The sequence below is a fragment of the Oxyura jamaicensis genome, chromosome 7 (assembly GCF_011077185.1).
Source record: "Oxyura jamaicensis isolate SHBP4307 breed ruddy duck chromosome 7, BPBGC_Ojam_1.0, whole genome shotgun sequence".
Classification (NCBI taxonomy): Eukaryota; Metazoa; Chordata; class Aves; order Anseriformes; family Anatidae; genus Oxyura; species Oxyura jamaicensis.
In genome coordinates this window covers 37,105,132-37,124,919 of record NC_048899.1, presented here as the reverse complement: position 1 = coordinate 37,124,919, position 19,788 = coordinate 37,105,132, and the positions used below count along the sequence as shown (strand labels likewise).

The window sequence follows — 19,788 nt, the reverse complement described above, 5'->3', positions numbered from 1 at the left end:
GATACCCACACTGCAGAACACGATGAAAAACCCACAGCGTACTGTTCAGATCCTCCAAAACATACGCTTGCCTTTTCTGCTTTGTTTTGTCCCCCAGCCAGCCACAGCTGTAATGCTGTTTTAGAGAACGGAGAACCCTGGAGTAGTTGCTTGAACGCAACCAGCGAGCACTCAACAGCTAGGTGCCTGAGCACTTCAGCCGGTGACATGAAGATCTTGTGCATGTTCAAGACGTTTGCTCAACAGCCGTGGTTGTAAGCACACTTCGCTGCTGGGAGAATGGAGACAAGCGCTGCTGCAGCCAATAGAGGCTCTGAGCACTTTAAGCACAGGACCAAGTAACCACTCTGTTTCTTATTAAAAATACATATGTTCTTCAAAAAGGACCAGCTGCATAGATCAAGAGATTTGTATCGATTCAAAGAAACTGTAATCTAACTCCACAGAAATTAATGCCTGTAGAAATGTAACTTTAATTAGAGGATTGCAACACTACCCTCAAAAAAAAAATGGGATTCTTCTGTGAACACTGTGAGATGCTTAAATAAAGCTGTTACGTCAACATTGCTGGGTTCAAAGTGGATAAACAATGAAAGAGAATGTCAAGTTTCAGAACTAAAAGTTGCTTCTAACCCAGGATCAGATTCTTCTTCTCCGAACCGCCGATACTTTTCACTTCTCACTCCCGTGCTGCCTGCCGTTCCGTGCCCGAGCCCTCCATGAATATTTCAGGCAGCAGGGCGATCGCTGTCCTCAAATTGTCATGGTTACGGAAATGGCAAAAAAAGACATGCAAAACTAGAAACACGATGCCCAAATTTACCCACAAGACTATCTTTAGAAAAAGGCTGGTATTTTTAAGAACCCTGAGCACTGTGTAGCTGGGGATTGAACATCAGGCAGTTAGAGGACTTGTTGAAGTTCTGAACCCAGCGACTTGCCCGCACTAAGGGAGCGATCTGCGGGAAGGGAACCCAAACCTCACCTCGCTCTGGTGGCTGAACAACCCTGTCCTTTCTCTACCCTCTGTCCAAAAAACCTACCAGGATTTTGAAGCATGTCATTTTTTTTCCTTGACCATCAAGCAAAAGACCACTGGCACTTTTCAGAGATCTGATGAAAACGGATGGGTTGCAGCACCTGCCACAAGAGAAGGCACCTCTCCCTTTCATACACCTGAATCTTGCTTTTCCTAGAAAATCCTGGCATTTCAAAATATTTCCCCGCTGCATTACACAGCAACCTCCTGCGGTTCCCTGTGTGTTTCTTTGGGTGTTGAAACACTTGTGTGAAGTCAGAACTTCCTGCCTGCAATGAAGAAGTTAACACACCCACACACAGAGATCAAAACAAATCCTGATTTAAAATGGAAGTATGATTGTCTTCTGCTAATGTAAATAAAGTTTTACACTTTTTTCTATTTTTTTCCTAAACAATTTAGCTAAAACCAACAGCCATTTGCTCTAAAATTACGGATCCTGATTTAGGCAGAGCCATTCCTTGACAGTATTTTCAACCTGCTCTACTTCTAAGCAGAAATATTTACTGTGCCACAGGCATAATTACTTTTGCATGGCTTTTGAAAAACATCTCTGTGGCGCCAAGGCAGATGATATAATGTGAGCTAAGGTATGGTGGGGCTGTGTCAGCCCAACAGCCTGCCCCAGCTGTCCGAACCGGAGCACGCAGCCTCCCTCCTGCTGCCCAGCCCTCCCTCCCTCGGACTGCCTCTGCTTGCTGCACGGCGAGATGCTATGGTGTCAGAAAGCTTTTTTCCCCCCCTTCTAATCACATTATTTTTCTAGCAGTTTAGCAAATCGCGTCTGCTTGCAACTAGGTCCATGGTAATAGAAAAAGTTCTGGAAGGCGGAGGGAAGCAGGACTCTCTCCGAGACTGACGAGCCGAATGTCAGCAAGCCCTTAAAACTTCCAGAGCCCCTGCAAGTTGTCTGTTGGATTTTGCTTTGTTTCCCCTCGGTTACATTTGTACTCCAGCTTAGTTTGTTAATATGGTCGACAAGCTCCCCTTTAAAGATCATTCTCCTCCCTTTCAAGTTTGGGCTTGGTTTGCTTTCAGATGATGGGTGAAGTTGAGAGAAGAATAAAAGGAGTCAGAGTTTGTAAATTCTGTTACCTAGTCTAGAATTGACTCTACGACATGTATCCATCCTTCAACCTTTAATTCCCCAGCGTCTTTTGGTTTTCTCTTAATGGTGACAATTCTTCTCATTCGCCCCATGAATTCCTATGTTTTATAGTACATGCATTACATACTCCCCTAATTAATATAAAACAAGGTAGTTGCTTGTAGCCAGAATACTTCTTCCCTAACAGAAATTAAGCCACTTGAAGCAAGACAGAAATGGGAATAGAAGGGCCTCTGACAGCTCTCTACAGGTGCAAGCTACTCAGAATATTGACAAAGCAACATTCTGTTTTCTTCTAAACAACAGTTACAAAGCATCCCAGCTACTAATTAGAGACCAACATGGACAACATAGAGACAACAAAAACCTGAGCATTCATACCACAACTCAAACCCTGACTTTTTCCATATTTACATAAAAAAGTCTACCAGTAACGACCACAGTTTCTGAATAAACAGTTCTCAGTTACTTGCAGTTTCACGTGATCTAATAGATGTAAGATTAATATACGTAAAAACCACTCCTGGCCAGTAAGAAGATCACGGTAGACTCTTAAGAGGTAGAAGAGCCTTTCTCTCCAGGGAGTGTTTCTCGGACAGGAGGGACGCGGGCAGGACACGCTGCTACCTTCGGGGCCATCGCCTACACGGGAGGGCCGGCCCCTGCTCTCCGCGCTGCTCCCACGGCCCCAGGCTGAGACCCCGGCAAGTGCTGGGCCAGCAGGGCCCCTGCCCATGCGATGCAGCACGAGGGTGGGAGTGACACAGGCTGCTCTGAGCTCGTTTGTAGCTGAAGAACCACAAACCAGCTATGCCTGAAGGGTTTCTTCATCAATCCCTGCAGACACAACTCCACGGCCTGAGAAACTGTAGGCGACTTTAAGAAAAGGCTCAAGCTGCATTTTTAAACCCCGCATGCTCACACATTTCTGGTCCACGTTATTGGAAGAAGGGAATTCATACCAAAACAACTTCTTACAAGTCCACAGAAAGTTCCATAACCATGAACAAACATCAATGCATCTTACCTCAATCATTATATGAAAGGCGTGCTTGTAGAGAGGGGAAAAAACACAGGCAAAAGAAATTACTATTTAGATCAGGAATGGGATGAGAAAACAGCTTATAAGAAAAGAGACCAAATAAATTGCTTGCGAATCAACAACAAAAATAGTCATGGGGATAGCAATACCTTCCGTGCTAGTAACAGATCATTTAAAATAAATAAAAAAATCATTGATGTGTTAGCAAAGAAAAATGGGCAAAAATAAAGATTTTAACACAGACCATTAGCTGAATCGACCATTGATAATTAAAAATTGACACGTCTGTTATAGGTGCCTAACCAGTGACATTGGTACAAAGCAGTACAGAAACACATGCAGGATGTTATACGTACAAGTTACGCAAAGGCATCTCGTTATGCTCACCACCGTGCGGCAGAGGGCAGCGTTGTATTTAAGTTAAGACTACACTGTGTTTGGTAACTCGCTGCGGAAAATGAAAAGTTTTCAATGTCCCAGTTACAACTGAACATCACAAACAAATAGGTCTCCATATATTGGATCTACCTTGCTCAATTTCATCGATGAGTCTGGCATGCTTGAGTTGTAACAAGTGACCTTAGGCACTATATCCAGCGTGAACACAGTTACAGTATTTAAGGTTGTTTCACCCAAATCACGAGTTTACAGACTGTCAAATGAAACCTATTACCAAAACCTAAGTCCCAGAGCACGGCTACTGAAACTTGTATCGCATTTCAGTGAGACAAGCCTGTTCGCACTGCTTCAAAGCGGAGCAGCTCAGACACCTGCATTGCTTCTCCTGCACTTCTGCCTCAGCCATCGTCTTCTCTAATTCGATCAGATCGTTGGTGCAACAGCAGGAAATTCAGGCGCTTGAAGCGCTCAGCTGCCACATAATGGCCATCATCCCTTTCCTCACCCTTTGTCTTTACATTCTTAGGATTCGACAGCGCAGAGCCAGCAGCCTTCTCTCTGCGCTTGAGAAGCGTCTAGCACACACTTAGCATTATCTGCATAATTAATAACAGAAAGGCTGAAGTAGTTCTTGAAGGCTAGGCTGGCTGCAGTCGGATTTACAGCTTGCTGTCGGAGCACTGAACAGACTCCCTGGATGGGGCCATCGCCCAGCCCAAGACTCGGGGGCAGATTCTGGCAGCGCTCATCCATCCTGTAAGCACCTTTGGAAGGGGAAACAGAAGTCACAGAAAACCCCAAACCTTGAACTGATTTCCATTCTGTGACCTGGTGGTTCCAGGACAATGACAGCCACTCTGTGAGTGCTTTAAAGCCCCTACACGTAAGACACAGCAGCACAAACAAGTTCCTCCCGCAAGCCTCCCGTGTTCCTTTGCCTGGAAGAGCAGCCAAGCAGAACAGGAGCATTGCTCAACCTGGGAACCTGGCAGGGAAGGGCTGCTGAGCAGAGCGATAGGTACATCCCCGCGTGCCCAGAGCTACTGAGGCAGCAGCAGGACAAACAAGAGCTGGTACAGGAACTTAAAACCACTGAAAGAGTTGTTTGGCAAACTTCGTTCCTAGGTCTGTAAAAAAAACAATGTATTAGAGAATCATTTTGCAGGTCTGTTTGCTATTAATATTCTTCGTTTACCAAGAATCCAGTAAATTCCTTAAAAATAGGTAAAAAAAATAAATACAGGCTTCTTGTTCCTGGGATAATAAACTACAAATCGGAACTCTGAGAAGTCGGGGTCCTGCTCCAGTCCCCTCATCACGCCTAATGAGATCAGCTCCCCCCACACTAATACACCAGGCACACATGGTATTTTCCAAGAAGGGATGTATGCCTATCACAGACCTTCTAATTTTAAGATCACTGCCTTGCCTTTCAGGCTACAAACCGCCAACCTTTCATTAGAAGTCCAAGTATCAACAGTTCAAGCAGTGTCTGCCTATTACGGAAAGCAAACATATTTATTTCAGGGATCAACACAACTCTTTTATAAAAGCTGGGAGTAATTCAAAACCCCACAAAATAGCCATCATCTAACGCAAACAGATGTAAACACACTAACTCACTGTTTATGCTGCCTGAAAACTACTTCTTCAGGTTTTATCCGGGGTTAGGGAAATGGCTGTGAAATTTGTAACCACCTAGGACAAAAATACCGTCAGTGTGATCTCTTCCCAAATTTGGGCTATCCAGTACCCCATTTTGAACCTTAGATGTGTCACAGAAATCTTCAGAAACTTGGTGCTCAAAATAAATGCAACTTATTGTATTTCAAAGGTATTGCACCGGTTCATTCACTTGTTCCTACAACACGGTACCTGTGTGTTCATTCACAGTCCCTTCATCTCTTCAGAGAACGTGAAGTAAAACGCATTCTTTTTGTACACCTTGTGAAGGGTCAATCTCCTACTAGTGATGTAAAAGATTACTTGAAAGACGTCAGCCTCAAACATTCAGGAGAGCGTACCTGAGGATACGCAAACTGGACTTCATCAGGGAAAATGGTTATTATCAGGGAAAATGGTTACAAAGCTCCTGAAGCTCAAGTACGTGGCTGCACGCCCGCAGAAATCAGCCCTCCAGCCCTCCGTGGCTGTTCCTAGCACAAAGACCATTGCCTCTGAAGGACTGTAGCAGAGCTGGACACCACAGCACCACGACCCAAGCATGGCACTGCTCTTTCCCGTGTCGTTCCGGCTGGTGACCGCAATCGATGCTCGGAGAAATACTTGTTAGTCCTGAGGATGAAGTCATGCACGCTTCCAGCAGTCCAAATTTAGAGCTCATTCAGTTTTTCCTTTTTAATACGAACATTGCCACTCATTGTATGTTAATGATTCATTAACCACTGATACATACCCAACCTTAACTCCTTCCGAGCTAGCCACAGGCCCTAACTCGGTCTTCACCTATCGTTCAAAGAAGTCTTCCTCCTTCCAATCTCCAGCCTCAAAAATTTATCCACTAGTAACTATTTTCATGATTTTTTGACAACAAACCATTCCAGTTACATACACACTTATCAAAAACCCATCCTATGAGATCCTCCTCCCTGAGGAGAAGAGGAAGAAATGGTAATTCCTAGGAACCAAGCTTGCTTTTATGGATGCATATGGATGCAAGCAGCTCTTACGCTGCTGTTTAAATAGATGTTTAAATAGAGCTGTCCATTAGGAGCCTTTAAATTCCTGGTAGCCCCAAACAGGCCTGGATCGGGGCTTTCTCGTGCTTGGTGATTAAACACATGAACAATCTTTGACCCAAGTCACTTCAAACATTTCAGAAGAAAGTACAAAAATAGGTTGAGAAATGACATGATGTGAATCTGCAAAGCTTTTTCCAACCCTCTCAACAGATGACTCTTCTTTTAAACACACCACAAAACAAAAAAAGCAACTCTGCGATCCAGTAAGATATTCATAACTCGGGCACTTCACAAGAAGTACAAGAGGTTAATTTGTCTTTGCACACGACGGATGCAAAGTGTTGGGAGCCACAGCTCTGCGAGCTGATTAAAAAAACCCCAAGCGTTATTTGTGTCAGTTGTGCTATAAAATAGGTTATGGTCCTATCTATCAGATGACAGAGTGGTAACACTACAGGAGCAATTAGCATTGACTGACAACCCTGGCCCAAGCTCAAGAGATGTAAAAAAGAAATGAGCAGAGCAGAGCAGCTCCCTGCCATCCACAGCCTCACTTCTACCAGGAATATTCGTAGGGTGCTGCGGGGAAACCCAAGCGCACCTGATTTTGAGAGTGAAAACCTTTGTCCACAAGGACCGTAGTGTTTCCTTTTCCATGCAGTCAGTGCTCATAAGTGAAAATTAAGTGAGCAAGAGTAACTCTAAATCAAACTATACACAGATATTTTAAATACTGAGCCGTTATTCTGGTAGATTTGACCAGACATATGGAATATATGGTTGCCGCGTGATACGATCAAACCTAACTAAGAGGATTAAATAGTTCTGTCAAACTGTTTCACATAAACACGCACATATTTAGCGAACCTACACTGGCTAATCACTCGCTGAAGAATCCGAAAAGCACTAGATGTTTACAAAGCCTGACAGTCAGCTTTAACTGGGCTCCAGCAGGAGGCGAGGCAGAAGCTACCAGCAGGGATGCGGGCTGGAGAGGTGCTCGGGTACCAGGGCGAAGCCCCAACCTCTCCACCCAGCACCTGAAAGAAAATGGGGATGGAACATGCACAGAGTAAGCGAGAATCGCTGCTGCTTTCCAAACTTAACCCAAGTACACAAATGACTTCTACTGGGGGAGATTAGATGATTATCTGTACCTTCCGAGGGGATACCAGATCCACGTAGCTGTGAACTGCGCTCAGCTCGGGTAGGAACTGCCTGATATATACACGTACTGTTCAAGTTTTACTTTAAAAAATATGAAGTCGTGTGCATTTTCTCAAGTGTTGGTCCTTTACCTCTCGTTTCAAAGATTTCTAGTGTTTTTTCAATTCATGACTTAAAAGATTAACTTCTTATTTACTCCGTCTTTCTTCTCCTAATTATTCCAAGCTTTCTCATTCTTCAGGGTTTCCTCATTTTTGTCTTTTGCCCATTTCTCATCTATGTTTTAATTTGTGCTGAAAGAAAAATTACTGCCAGGACACTGCACCTCAGCACTCCCATCACCTTCCAGGAACAAGGTAAGTAAAATGACATAACCTTTTATTCAGGATCTCAGACAGAAATCAGTGCTTTCTAGCGAATATTGATCCACATCTGATGAATCCGTTCTATCAATAGCTACAGCAAGACTTCAAAAGAACCCATTTGCCTACTGACTCTACTCAGGCCCTAATATTTAATGTATTAAGATATTTAAATATTTATTTCATGGTTATAAAATTACTAACACTCTTCCCTCTCTTCCTGCTTCCCCTGCCTCCCATTGAAATCAGCTGTAATCAAATTTTAAGTGGGAAACACTGCTCTGCTGCATATGGGAGAATATTTATACGTCCCATTTCCATAATAATTTCATTTAGTTTTTCAGGCAGAAGTAGCTTTTCCTGACTTTCCACATCAAGCCTTAATGCCTATTCACCACAAGATAAGAAAATGTTATTACACCATAAGCAGCTCATGCACCAACATATACTTATCCCAACAGATACAATCTAGGCATTAACAAACAAGTTATTACCCTATTTATTAAAAATTTATGACGTGTCCACTCCTGTACCGAACACAAACCATGCAAGAAAAGAGCTACAATGAAAAGGAGGATAAAAACCAGAACTGAAGCTCTGCCATACAGCAAGCATGGTAACATTTGCTTTTCTGTCGCTTCATCCAATGCTTGCTTTCTTTCATTTCTTTAAGTCTAGAAGAGGAAATACCCACTAGCATTATGCACACAACTAGCAATTATGAATTTAAGCTTACAATGAGGACTGCTAGGATGACACAAAGCCCCAAAGACAGAAAAGCTGAAATGGATGCAGGAGTTATGCTAATGGATCTACATGAAGCTGGTGCATCTGCAACACTCTGCAAGGACAGGAAATACACTTTTTTTTTCCCCTAAACTAGGTTCTTTTCATTTATCCAGTAGTTACGTCCACTGCCTCCCCAAGATTTTCTTACCTCTTACTATGAAACTGAAACCAAACCCCTTTTACATGTCAGCCACAGGTAATAATGCTTCCTCGAGCACCCTGAAGTCAAGCACTAACACCAAAACTATCAGAGCAGCTGGCAGCACAGGGCAAAAACAGCAATTGTTTGAGTTTTCTTTAGTCATGACCAGCATCGTCACTGTCCCAAGGGGCAATGTATTCTAGCTGAGGGGTCACTGCACTGACCAGAGCTCAAGGTCAAACCTGACTCCAAAAACCCAGTGTTGTGGGACCCTAGGCAAGTTGTTTCTCTCTCCATCTCCACCACCACACTTTGTTCATCTTTCCTACTTCAGCTCTGAGGATTTTGTTGTCTTAGCTCTTCACAAACAACCTCCTAATCTCAATTGAATCTCTAGCCACAACTGAATACAAGAAGGGGAATTCTAATGTGAGTTACAGGATCAGCTGGAGCCTGACGGCAGCAGGCACTGTGCATTCGCAGCCAGAGCAGTTTGTTTGGATGCCACCCAGCCAGTTTACATTTCAAATTTCAAGACAACAATCTCAAGGTAGTTCCCAGGCAGAACACCACCGGTAAAACTGAAACGCATTTTAAGACAAAATATAAAATGCACAAACAAGAGGAAACAGATGACAGGAACAGGAGTGTGCCACAAGGTGAGCTCAGCCCCAGGACTGTTTCCAGATTTTCTATACATTCGCTTTAGCTGATACCTGGAGTTCAGTTCTGTGTTTGTTTGCTTTTTTCATAGCCTCTCTCCTTCATTTCTGTCCTAGGCGAAGCATTACACAAAGCTCAGGCTCTGTACGTGAGAGCAGCTGTACACACCTCGTGCCCAGGGAGCAGGACGCTTTTGCCACCTGATGTTTGCTGGTTTTGGTGTCCCCCTCCCTCCCGCCCCCCAAAAAATCCACACAGATGCATAAAAATATTGAGTAGCTCCTCACATATTCAACAACGGTCAATTAATTAAGGACGTAAAGCTGTTGAAGTAAAAGCTTTGTTTTCTACTTTTGCTGCTAGCAAACATTAGCACCTTTACAGCAGGAAGATAACAGAAGACTTCAGCCACGCAACAGATGCACGCTGCTTTCTCCCCTCTCTGCCTCAGGCATGGCTGCACCACTCAGAAAAAAAATGAAGCCACAGAACAGCAACTTACCTGGGTTGGAACAAGCACAGGAGGATATGCTAGCTTGTGATGTCTGTACATCCAAAACGAAAAGAGCACGATCACTGCAATTCCCATGATAGGCACCAATGAATACAGCAAGGTATTGAACAGAGGCGGCTTCGGTGTAACCGGGTTGGAAGTCGCTGAAGGAAGAAAAAGTAACTTCCATGAAACAAAACATAAGACAACTTTTAAGAAACAAAACTGATCCGGTGCTGGAAGCATCTGTCATCCTGACTCGCTAAAAACCCTTGCAATCAGCACAACAGGTTAGAAATACTTGATTAAGAAGCACACTAATAAACAGACACGTATTTAGAAGAGAGCGTTTTTGAAAGTATGGGGGTAACTCAGATTTCTGTATCAGCACATCTTATTTGTGTTTCTATCCTCACTCTGTCTAAAGTGTGAGAGACGTGCTTGTATTGTAGAAGGATTGCCACAATGCCACCACCTCATAAATGAAAAAAGGATCAATAGAGAGGTTTAATCTTCAGAACGTAAATAGTAAGATGCCATTAGGAAGTAGCACGGGCCAGAATCATCTGCCAGCGTTTCTATGCTCCGTTGATTTGCTGAAAGTAAAAATTCTCTAGCAGTAGCTGCTTCTATAAGGACCTCAGGAAGGGCTCTGGAGAAACCCAGCTTCGGAGGCGGCTGGTGCAGGAGCAGCCACAGACCTCTGGGGCAAGCGAGGTTTAATGGGAGCAATGCAGAATGTCTATTACCGCGTTAGCAGTATCACTGACCAACCTGACAGGCGCATCTCGTGGGCCAACAAAGACTACTTCAATCTCACAGAAGCCTTATTTAATTTCAAACACAACTTCCTCCGGCTATTTGGTACACATTTGCTGTTTTCACTTCAGTTACTGCCATTATTCAGTTTTTCAACAGAGATTAGGTTCTTGACTGGAAGAAGATACTGAAGAACAACCTAATAATCATTTAGGTTATCATTTTGTACATTATTTGCTAAGTCTGGCTATCTGATTTTCTTTGTACCTTGGGAAGAAATCCTTTTGCACCATTTAAAGGTTACTGTGTTGATTTACAGGACACTCAGAGGTCCAATTAGCTTAAAGAAATACTGAAGCATTTGCAGGCTTATACGTGTATACGCAGATAACACCGCTTATAGCCCAATAATTTATCAACACTTACAGAAGCTTAACTACACAATTAAGGCAAGATTTGACAATAACTCCTGTATCTTGAAACGTCCAATTATTTCAGATTATCCTTTCTTTTTACCCCTAGAGAACAGCTGAAGTACGTTTTATCCATTTAAATTACTTTTTTCTAGTACAGAGAGCTTTCAGAATTGAAGGAACGAACGTGTCATTTCTAGGCTCTATATAGGGACGCACACAGCTCTGTCATTCAGGAACCGAAGGCCTTCCAGCAGGGAAAACTGACCAGAACACTCTGAAAAGCCTCAGCTCCTGAACACGTACAATAGTCAGTGTTTTGGAATTCTGTTATGCACTTTCTTTATAAATGCTAAGACCAACTTACGTTGAGTGACCTCCATCTCAGGGAAATAGAAGAAGCGTTCATTGCACATGTTGCCTTCACAACAACAGAAGAACACTTCGGGGCTGTCTTTTTTCTCTATGCAATCATTCCTATAAGAGATGGTAATAAAAACCCTTATTAATCTTATGTTGTCTATTTTGCTCAAGAGAAAACATATGCTCCTATTTAAAGGGAACTTCAGCAAATTACCCGGGATAGCATACTACCCTAATCAGAGTTAATGGGAAGAAACAAATTAATATTTTATTAATTTATATTGCAAAGAAATACCATTAATATTTAAACCAAAACAGCACATTTTACTATTTCCAAAACAAAGTTGAAGAAAAACAACGAAGTTACAACGGGTTGATTTCCCCTGCATACATTCTGCTCAGGGGCTGCTTTTGTTCCACACGGTGACTTCCCGGCACGTACGGAGTTGTATTAACCAACGAGCTGAACTACTGAAGTACGGAGAGAAATAGCAGTCATGCACAGAAAGAGACAACTTGGCAGCAGATAAAGAAGAATTTGAAAGTTTTCCTGCAGAAACAGTTGCGGAATCTATCACTAAAGATTTCCAAAGAAGTTTTGTATTCTTCTTTAAAAATAATGTTATACTTTACAGCACCAGCTATTACAGTTAGCCTGTGCTGCAACCCCCGTGACATATTCATTCTTTGGCGTTCATAATCTGCTGCAGTGTGGAGTTGAGCATACTGTAACTCCCTGTTTACTAAACTGCTCTCCACTCCCAAGATAAGATTTTGTTTAATGGCTATTTTAGACAAACACGGCAGCAGGCGTTCTTATGACAAGTTAATGAGGTCTCAGAGCCAGACAAGCTCAACTATTTCCTTACTGCCCTTCCTGCATTTTATTCCTTCTTCCAGTTTCTTTTCTTAGCTCAAGGGAGAACTTAATACCTCATTTTTTTTAGTTCACTGTTTTATGTCGGACTAGTGGGACAACAATGGTACAGAACCTAATTCTGCTTCCAACTTGAAAAGTTTCCATCCTCAAAGTTCAAAATGTAGCATAAACAATATCAGCTCACAAAACGTAATTCTCCCACTTCTTCTGGAAAGCTACAGCTAAGAAGATGGTAAAAAAATCGAAGTACTTTCCCATCCTGGGTGACGTACTGTTCCTAGATACTAGTAGCAACAAATAACATTTCTTCAAAAATTGCCCTTTGTCTTCCAGCATAGCAGAATCTCAATTATGCTGCACAAGCACATTTGCAGATGCTTTGCTACTTCTCTGAGGAAGAGACCATCAGAAGCACATTCAACCTAGCTTTGAACTATCAGAAAAAGGAGAAAACATCCCCGTCTGCGGGAAAGCTTTTTACTTGGTAGAAATGACTATAATGATTTCTTCTACTCATGCAACATTTGAGAAACACAAAATGAAACTCTTCCAAAATATGGCTAAAAATAACTTCCAAATACGTTTCATTGATACCTGTTATGCATTTATTTAATTCTCTTAATTCTCCCCATTTCCAAACAAAAGCTGCTTTGGACAACTAAAGGTTAGTACAGCACTTCAAAGAACTGTAAATGCTATTTCTTTAGAGCTGTAATACCATTTCTTAAAAGAGTCACGACCTCTATTCAGCCAATAGCTAACAAAACTCAAGTCCTGCTGTTAATGCTCACAGGTACTTGCTTGACCATCTGCTATACAGAAATGACTGGAATTTTAAAATGTTCAGTGTCCGCTAGAACTGCCACCGAGGTGAGCTTTACAGTAAATACACAAAACGCTTCCACGTTCAGGTGAGGAACCCACACGATGCGGTGACTTCCCTACTCAAAAGCCTTTGGAAAAGTGGAGTGTAGGTATCTGCAGTGTGGTTTCAATAACTGTATTTGCATCGTTCGACAATAACAAGTTGTTAGGAAAAAGCCTATTATTAATGACCTCAACGTGTAAAAATTAAACACCTGTTTTTAGTACATAGCAAATAAACATGAGAGGGCAGCGCGTGCTATTCTGCAAACAACCCGAACTACTTAGACTAAGCTGGGTCCTTACGTGAGCAAGAGAATTGTGTGCACACGTGGGTAAAAACAAGACTACAACTATTTATAGGCTACTGTACTCATCTTTTGTCCCAGGTACTGCCAGCAGAGGAGAGGTGATATGAATTATGGACAAGCAAAATAGTCATATTTACAAATAAATCTAAGGTTTCTAGGGAAACTTCCGTACCTGTCATAACAATTGATGTCATCTAGCCAGCAGCCTTGTTTCACAATTTCAATTGATCCGGAAATGTTCTTCCATGTAGCAAAGCAGTGTCGTCTTTTATCTTTATCGCCGTAACAAGGTTCAATGCCACTGCGATTCGTTTTATCTTTTTCCCAATTAGCGTTGTAGTAGATACACTCTTGTGTTTCTGATCGGCCGAGTATGGCACCTTAGGGGAACAAAAGGAACACCGCGGTCAGGGAGCATTGAGCACGGGGCACACGCCAACAGCCAAACCCAGGATGCACCCAAGTGTTGTACAGCACTTGTACCAATACAGCTTCTACCCTTTTTCCCCTCACCCTCTACCCCAACCAAAGGAAGCGAGCTGGAAGCTCACGTGTTCCAACTACGTTTTGAAACGTAAACCAAAGATCTCCCGTTAAGTCAAACACTGACTCGGGCACGTTATCAAGATTTGAGGAAATAAAGAACAAGTTGTGGCAATGCTTTTCCCTGAAGAGCAACAGCAGAAGTCTTACCATACTTAACACAGAGCTATAGCACTAGCCAAACAAGGAGGATTAGCTCATCGAATTTACCACAAGGCTTTTTTCCCCCCTATGTCGTTATATGTGCCAAAACAGAGCACGTACGTCTTAGGAACCCAACGCCGACTGGTGACTGCAGTTTTCCACCACCACCATTCTTTCCCCCAGCTTTCCTCTGCAACGTAGCCCCTTCCCCCAAGCCCTGAAGTACAAGCCCTCTGTGCTAAAGCTCCACCTTTTATCTCATGGGGGTTTGCCAAGCAAGCCATGGGAACTGAACCCAGCAGGTGGAAGGCAGCGGTCCCTCACCTCCACAGGCAGAGACAGCTTCTGCTGCTCAGTCCCACCCAGTGCACCAACTGCGAGGTGGCAGGCACTGGGACTTTGTCACACCCAACATCCAAGCCCTTCCTCCCCCTCTCCCGTCCCACGGCGTGCCCTGTGTGCAGCAGGATCAGCCACCAAGGGCGATAAAAGCCAGGAGGGTTTGGAGGCTGAAGCACTGGGGCAGCCTGTACGAAACATACGGTGTCCCCAAGGGGCTGGCACACCGGTAACCTGCCTTGACAGCAGGTGGTTATTTTTTTCTGCCATCCTAGTTTTCTTAAAAATAGATGTTTCCGCACTTCTGATTGAAGTTTGTCTTTTAAATTACTAGTATAATGGATCCCTTGATGCCTACTGACAGCCTACCATAAAAATCAAACTATTAACAGACCGAGGCACCTCCAGGTGGAGCTAACCTCGTCATTTTATGGTGATCTGAAGCACCACCCTGGTTTCTGCAAAGGTACAGGGCTGCCAGGATGTAAAACACTCACAGATAGCAGGTAACAGAGCTGACAGCTCACAGTGTGAGACATTTCCAGCGGATACTGCATTTGCATGTATCTGAAAGCACCAATGCACTGAGCTGAGACAACAACTGGCTTTTATTTCTGTTTTTATCTTGCAAACATGCCAAGGTGTCATTAATCTTGGTCCAAGCTTCAACATTTAACGTATTAAAAGACATGGAAAGAGAGAGGATACAGAGGAGCTACAGCGTCAGAGCTCCAAACTTCAAATCCGAGGGATGGCCAGAGGATGACAAGGCACGTGTACTCTGCTGGCACCGGGCAGATGGGCAGTTACTGAAGATGTTACCAGATGCTCTCCGTAGCAGTGTCAGTGAGCCAGATCCACGCACGTTTACCTTTACCTCTCAGCACACGTACTCAAAACAGCCTGGATACCTGGCCTTCACCCCGTAACTGCACCCAACTCACCCCTCCTCAGTGCCCTGCAGGACAGGGCGGCTGCAACCCCAACCCCTTGGTGCCTCTCCCCAGCACCAGCTTTCTCCCAGGCGTTCCACATTTCCACCTTCACCACGTTCTGACCTTGACGCACTCCCAAAATACGCAGAGGATGCTGCTTACGCTTTTTGGGACAGAGCCTGGATGTTCGACGGGAGAAGCGCGCTAGCCAGCTGGTGACACTGCGAGATGCAGCATGCAAACTATTACGTTCCGTGAGCTGCAACGGCCTGACCTTTACAGCTCCCTGCCATGGCAAGAAACAGATGAGGCAACAGATTGAACAATTTGGTTCTGTCAGTGCAATAAAGCAGAAGTCCTGGATGTATCTCATACGTGCCATTCCTTTGCTGCTGCTGCCAAGCCTTGCTCGGAAGGACCACGGACAAACAGAATTTGATGAAATCCTGAAACTGCAGTAACATTAACTTTGCGCAAGTATTTTTCTTACTTGTCTTCTCTACCATCAGCTGTTCTTACTTGTTAATGCTGTGAAGTGGTTCGACTGGACTGATCTGGAAGCGAGGCACTGGGTTAGTGACTTGGGATCTGACCGGTGAGCCTGCTCCAGGGGCTGCATGGCCATTTGGAACAGACTGCAGGGACGCACGGACACACTAGGGCACTCCTGCCTTATCTTTCAACGTAGAGAAGCAGGAACAAGGTGAAAGCAAGGGAAGAGAAGGAGAAATGACACAAAGAAGGCAGCCCTGCGACCACAGCGCAAGGAGAGCATCTGCTTGTAACAGCCCTGCCGCCCCTCCGCAGGAACCAGCTCCTGGAGGAGAAGGGCAGCTGGTGCTGACAACAGAAGCAAACCTCTTCGGGTCCCAGGGTGGTCCATAATGAAACTCCTGGACCCGTCCTGAGCACTGAGAAATTATTGTCTCGTGAAATTGTCAGGTCCTTGGGAAATCTCTTACTGGATCTCAGAATGGAAGAAGCCATGAGCGGAGCTCTAGGATGATCTTACAGGCTGAACTTAAAGTCTGAAAGCTTGTGAGAGGAAAACAAACATTGAAAAAGAATATTCAGATACATTAGAGTTTAGTTTCAGCATGTTAAAAGAATATATTAAACATCGTTACGGTGCGGTTAGCATGCTACTGGGCCACTAGACATTTGTGTCCAAACACAGCAGTTGCAGGAAGGAAAAAGAACCAGCGTTTGGTAGTGAACTTCTGAACTGCTGCTAATAGAGGATACGCTGGAATTGTTAGCAGGACAGAAACCTTTATTAGAGCGTACACGAGCAGTCTGGAAAATCTCACCACAGGGACTGGAAGGACTGACTCCATTTTTCCAGCAGGAGTATATGAACTCCTGAAACACATTCTCACCAGTTTGTGGATAGAACTGGAAATGTTCTCCATCCAGCACTTCTACCCAAGGCCAACATGGATGAGGCAACAGTGCAATCTGGAAAGAGTAACCCCACCGGTGTCTCACGGCTGCGTGACCTGGCCACATCCAATAATTACGCTGTGCTTGCTGGTGAGTCCACTGACAGCACTAATGAGACTGTTGGTAGGGATTTACATGCAGGAATACCCCTGGGAGAGAAGGGATTTCTTGAGACTGCTCACTAGAGAACCTGGTGTATGAAAAAAGAGCTGACCTATACTTATTGTAGGAAGGTTTTTAATGCGTGTTATGGACTGTGCTTGAGGTGAATGTGAACTCGGTCTGGGCATGGAGGTGACCAGCAGCACCACGGGTCACTTGGCAGCCACAACGGCCGGAGCACTGCAGAGCTGAGGTGCAGCGGCGTTCCGGGGAAATTATCAACGGGCAGAAAACGTAATACAGCCAGTGACAGCATCCTGAGAAGACTTGGGTTACCGTACAGGTAACTCTTCAAGTACCTGTCCGCACGCATTATTCTAGTTGTTTCCAAGCTATCTCACGAATGCCCTCTAGACCCACAGACATCCGGGACCAGACGACAGAACGGCGTGACGCAGGGCCCGCTTTGATGTGTCTGCAACCAGGAAGCAAGTTTTTATCATGCTGTATTTCTTCTGATAACACCCGAGGCAACGCTTCTCAGAGGAAAAATAAGGAGGTTATTTTCAACCTAACACAAACTGAGTTACAACCCAGAGGATCTGCCCAGTCCTTATACACGCCAAGATGCCCCGAAAATATTTCGTGGCTCCTCTGCACAAGCATTGCACCTCTTATCGCTGTTGTTCTCAACGCTCGCAGGTCAGGCTAACTTCTATAAGCTGTGCCAAAGAACATTCATTAACTCCATGCACAGCAGCAATTAACTTAAGCAGCTCAACAATCGGGAAAAAGATAAACAAGCCAGGAAAGTAACCGGCCGCCTGAGCTGCTGCCACGCTGCCTCGGACAGAAGGTGCCGTAACCTTTTCAGGCAAGAATTTCTCTTCGACCTCCTCCTTTTCAGCAGGTTCTACCAAGCCTGGGTTGCAGTTATCAGAAAGTCACTGGGGAGCAACACAATGCGAACTGAGATACAGAGGAGAGGATTAAGGTTTGGGAATCCACAGCCGAGGTGACCTTAGACACGCTGACCACCCGAGTCAGGAGGAGCTCTGCGCTTGTCGATCCCGGTGCAGAAGCAGCCACTTGACCTTTCGACGTTCACGCCTCGGTAAGTGGCCGAAGGAACCTCTGCATCCACAGAAGCGAGCTCACTGCTGACTCCTGCAGCGGAGCGTTTCGGAGAGGCTGTTAACCTTTCGGTTAATTTAAACAAAGAGCTGCAGCTCCCAGAGACCTGGGACTTAGGCGGAAAGACTTCAACGAGAACTTCTGCTTTCTGCCCTGTGCTTCCAAATCCCTTATTCAGGATTTGATGTAAGAAGTAGAGAAGAAAAGCTGTGGTGTCTAAGCCCAGGCAACACCTCTGTTCTTCAGGTAGCATTTGTGATGCCAGTAGTGGCTGCTCAAGAGAAACCACTGGTGCCTACAGCATCTGCAGCCTCACCGACAAGGACCGACATCCTCCAGGAATCTCTAGAAATTTCAAGTTACGAAGCGTGAAAAATAGCACTTATCTTGACTTCAAGGGAGCACGCCAAAACAGAGGCTGATGTTTTCAAGTTCAAACATGCTGTTCCTGTCACTGCAAGGTGTGAGCAGCACAAAACAGAAAAGCCCTCTCATCCACCCTCTAATGATTCTGTAGGGGAGAAAAGGCTTGAAAAACTACCAACTGTTTGGGTTTTTGAAGTGGAGCCTTGGGACCAGACTCACCTCATCCACACTGCTGGCTTGTACAGACATCCCCGGTCAAACAGTCCTCCCCCCGAACAACCCAGAAGGTATTATAAGCTGATAAATATCTACTAAAGAGTGACACCAGGCTCAGCACTCAAAGTTTAAACTCTGCAAGATTCAGAGCTGGTGCCTCTGATTCAGAGGCTCTTTGGACTCGGCCCTGGTTTACAAGGAAGTGAGAACAAGGAACATGCCACACGTGGAAGGGACAGGGCTGCTCCCCACAACGATACTGGCACCCAGGACTATACACAGGTTTCAATGTATTAAAAAATCCGTAAAACCTCAACTCTGTATTTGAGGTTAGAGCAGTGACCACCTGGGGTTGAGCTGTACGCTGTCGGTTTGGGTGCTGCCACCCACAGTGGTCTCTGGCTGAAGCTCAGACGCAGCCAGGGATGCTTTCCCACTGCAAACACGTGGTACCGTTTCCACGCAGAGCCTTACAAAGCTGCTGCTGAACTTAGGAAAGCAAAGCACTTTGCAGGCACCCTGCTCCCAGCCTGCAGGAGGGACCCGGCCCCACAAAGCCGCCCAGCTCCGGGCTGCCTCCAACCCTGTGACACCAGCTGCAAGCGGCACGGCACCGCTGACCACAGTGAGCCCTCGTCCAGGCTGCCACCTGTGAAAGCCCCTCCCCGAGCTATGAAGCTTTGTAAGGACTTCCCAGCCACGACCTGCAAAACATTAAGAACTTCCTAAAATAAGATTCCTGCAGCCTCACGGCTGCTGGGAACTTCTAATTGTTACTCACTTAATGAGAAAGTTTCACAGGAACGGTGTTTGGCTTTAAGTTTCCTTACCTGATTAGACTGTAAGATAGACAAGACCAGTGAAGTGGCATTTTCTCCCAGTCTTTTCCCGTACTGTTTATTTCGTACATCTTCCAGGATGCCATCGAGTATGCTCAGCATCACCCTTTCACCGGTGCAGGTAATGAGACACACCAAGTCTCCCCTGCCACACAAGGAGAACCCTTTCTGCTCCCTCAAAAACATCAGGAGAAGAGCTGAAGTCAGGCTAATTGCAAAAAAAAAAATTAG

General features: G+C 44.7%; 1 protein-coding gene across 2 annotated transcripts in view; it reads right to left on the bottom strand.

The window, feature by feature from the left end:
* Positions 1 to 19,788, bottom strand: part of ACVR2A (activin A receptor type 2A) — a 56,074-nt gene that overhangs the window by 10,915 nt on the left and 25,371 nt on the right. Inside the window, exons 2-5 of one of the 2 annotated variants that reach the window (XM_035330917.1) lie at positions 13,669 to 13,876; positions 11,446 to 11,555; positions 9,916 to 10,070; positions 3,175 to 3,198 (exon numbers count right to left, since the gene is read on the bottom strand). In XM_035330917.1, coding sequence (XP_035186808.1) covers positions 3,175 to 3,198; positions 9,916 to 10,070; positions 11,446 to 11,555; positions 13,669 to 13,876 — 497 coding nt within the window. The remainder of the gene's footprint in view (positions 1 to 3,174; positions 3,199 to 9,915; positions 10,071 to 11,445; positions 11,556 to 13,668; positions 13,877 to 19,788) is intronic. The other variant, XM_035330918.1, reaches the window with a different exon arrangement.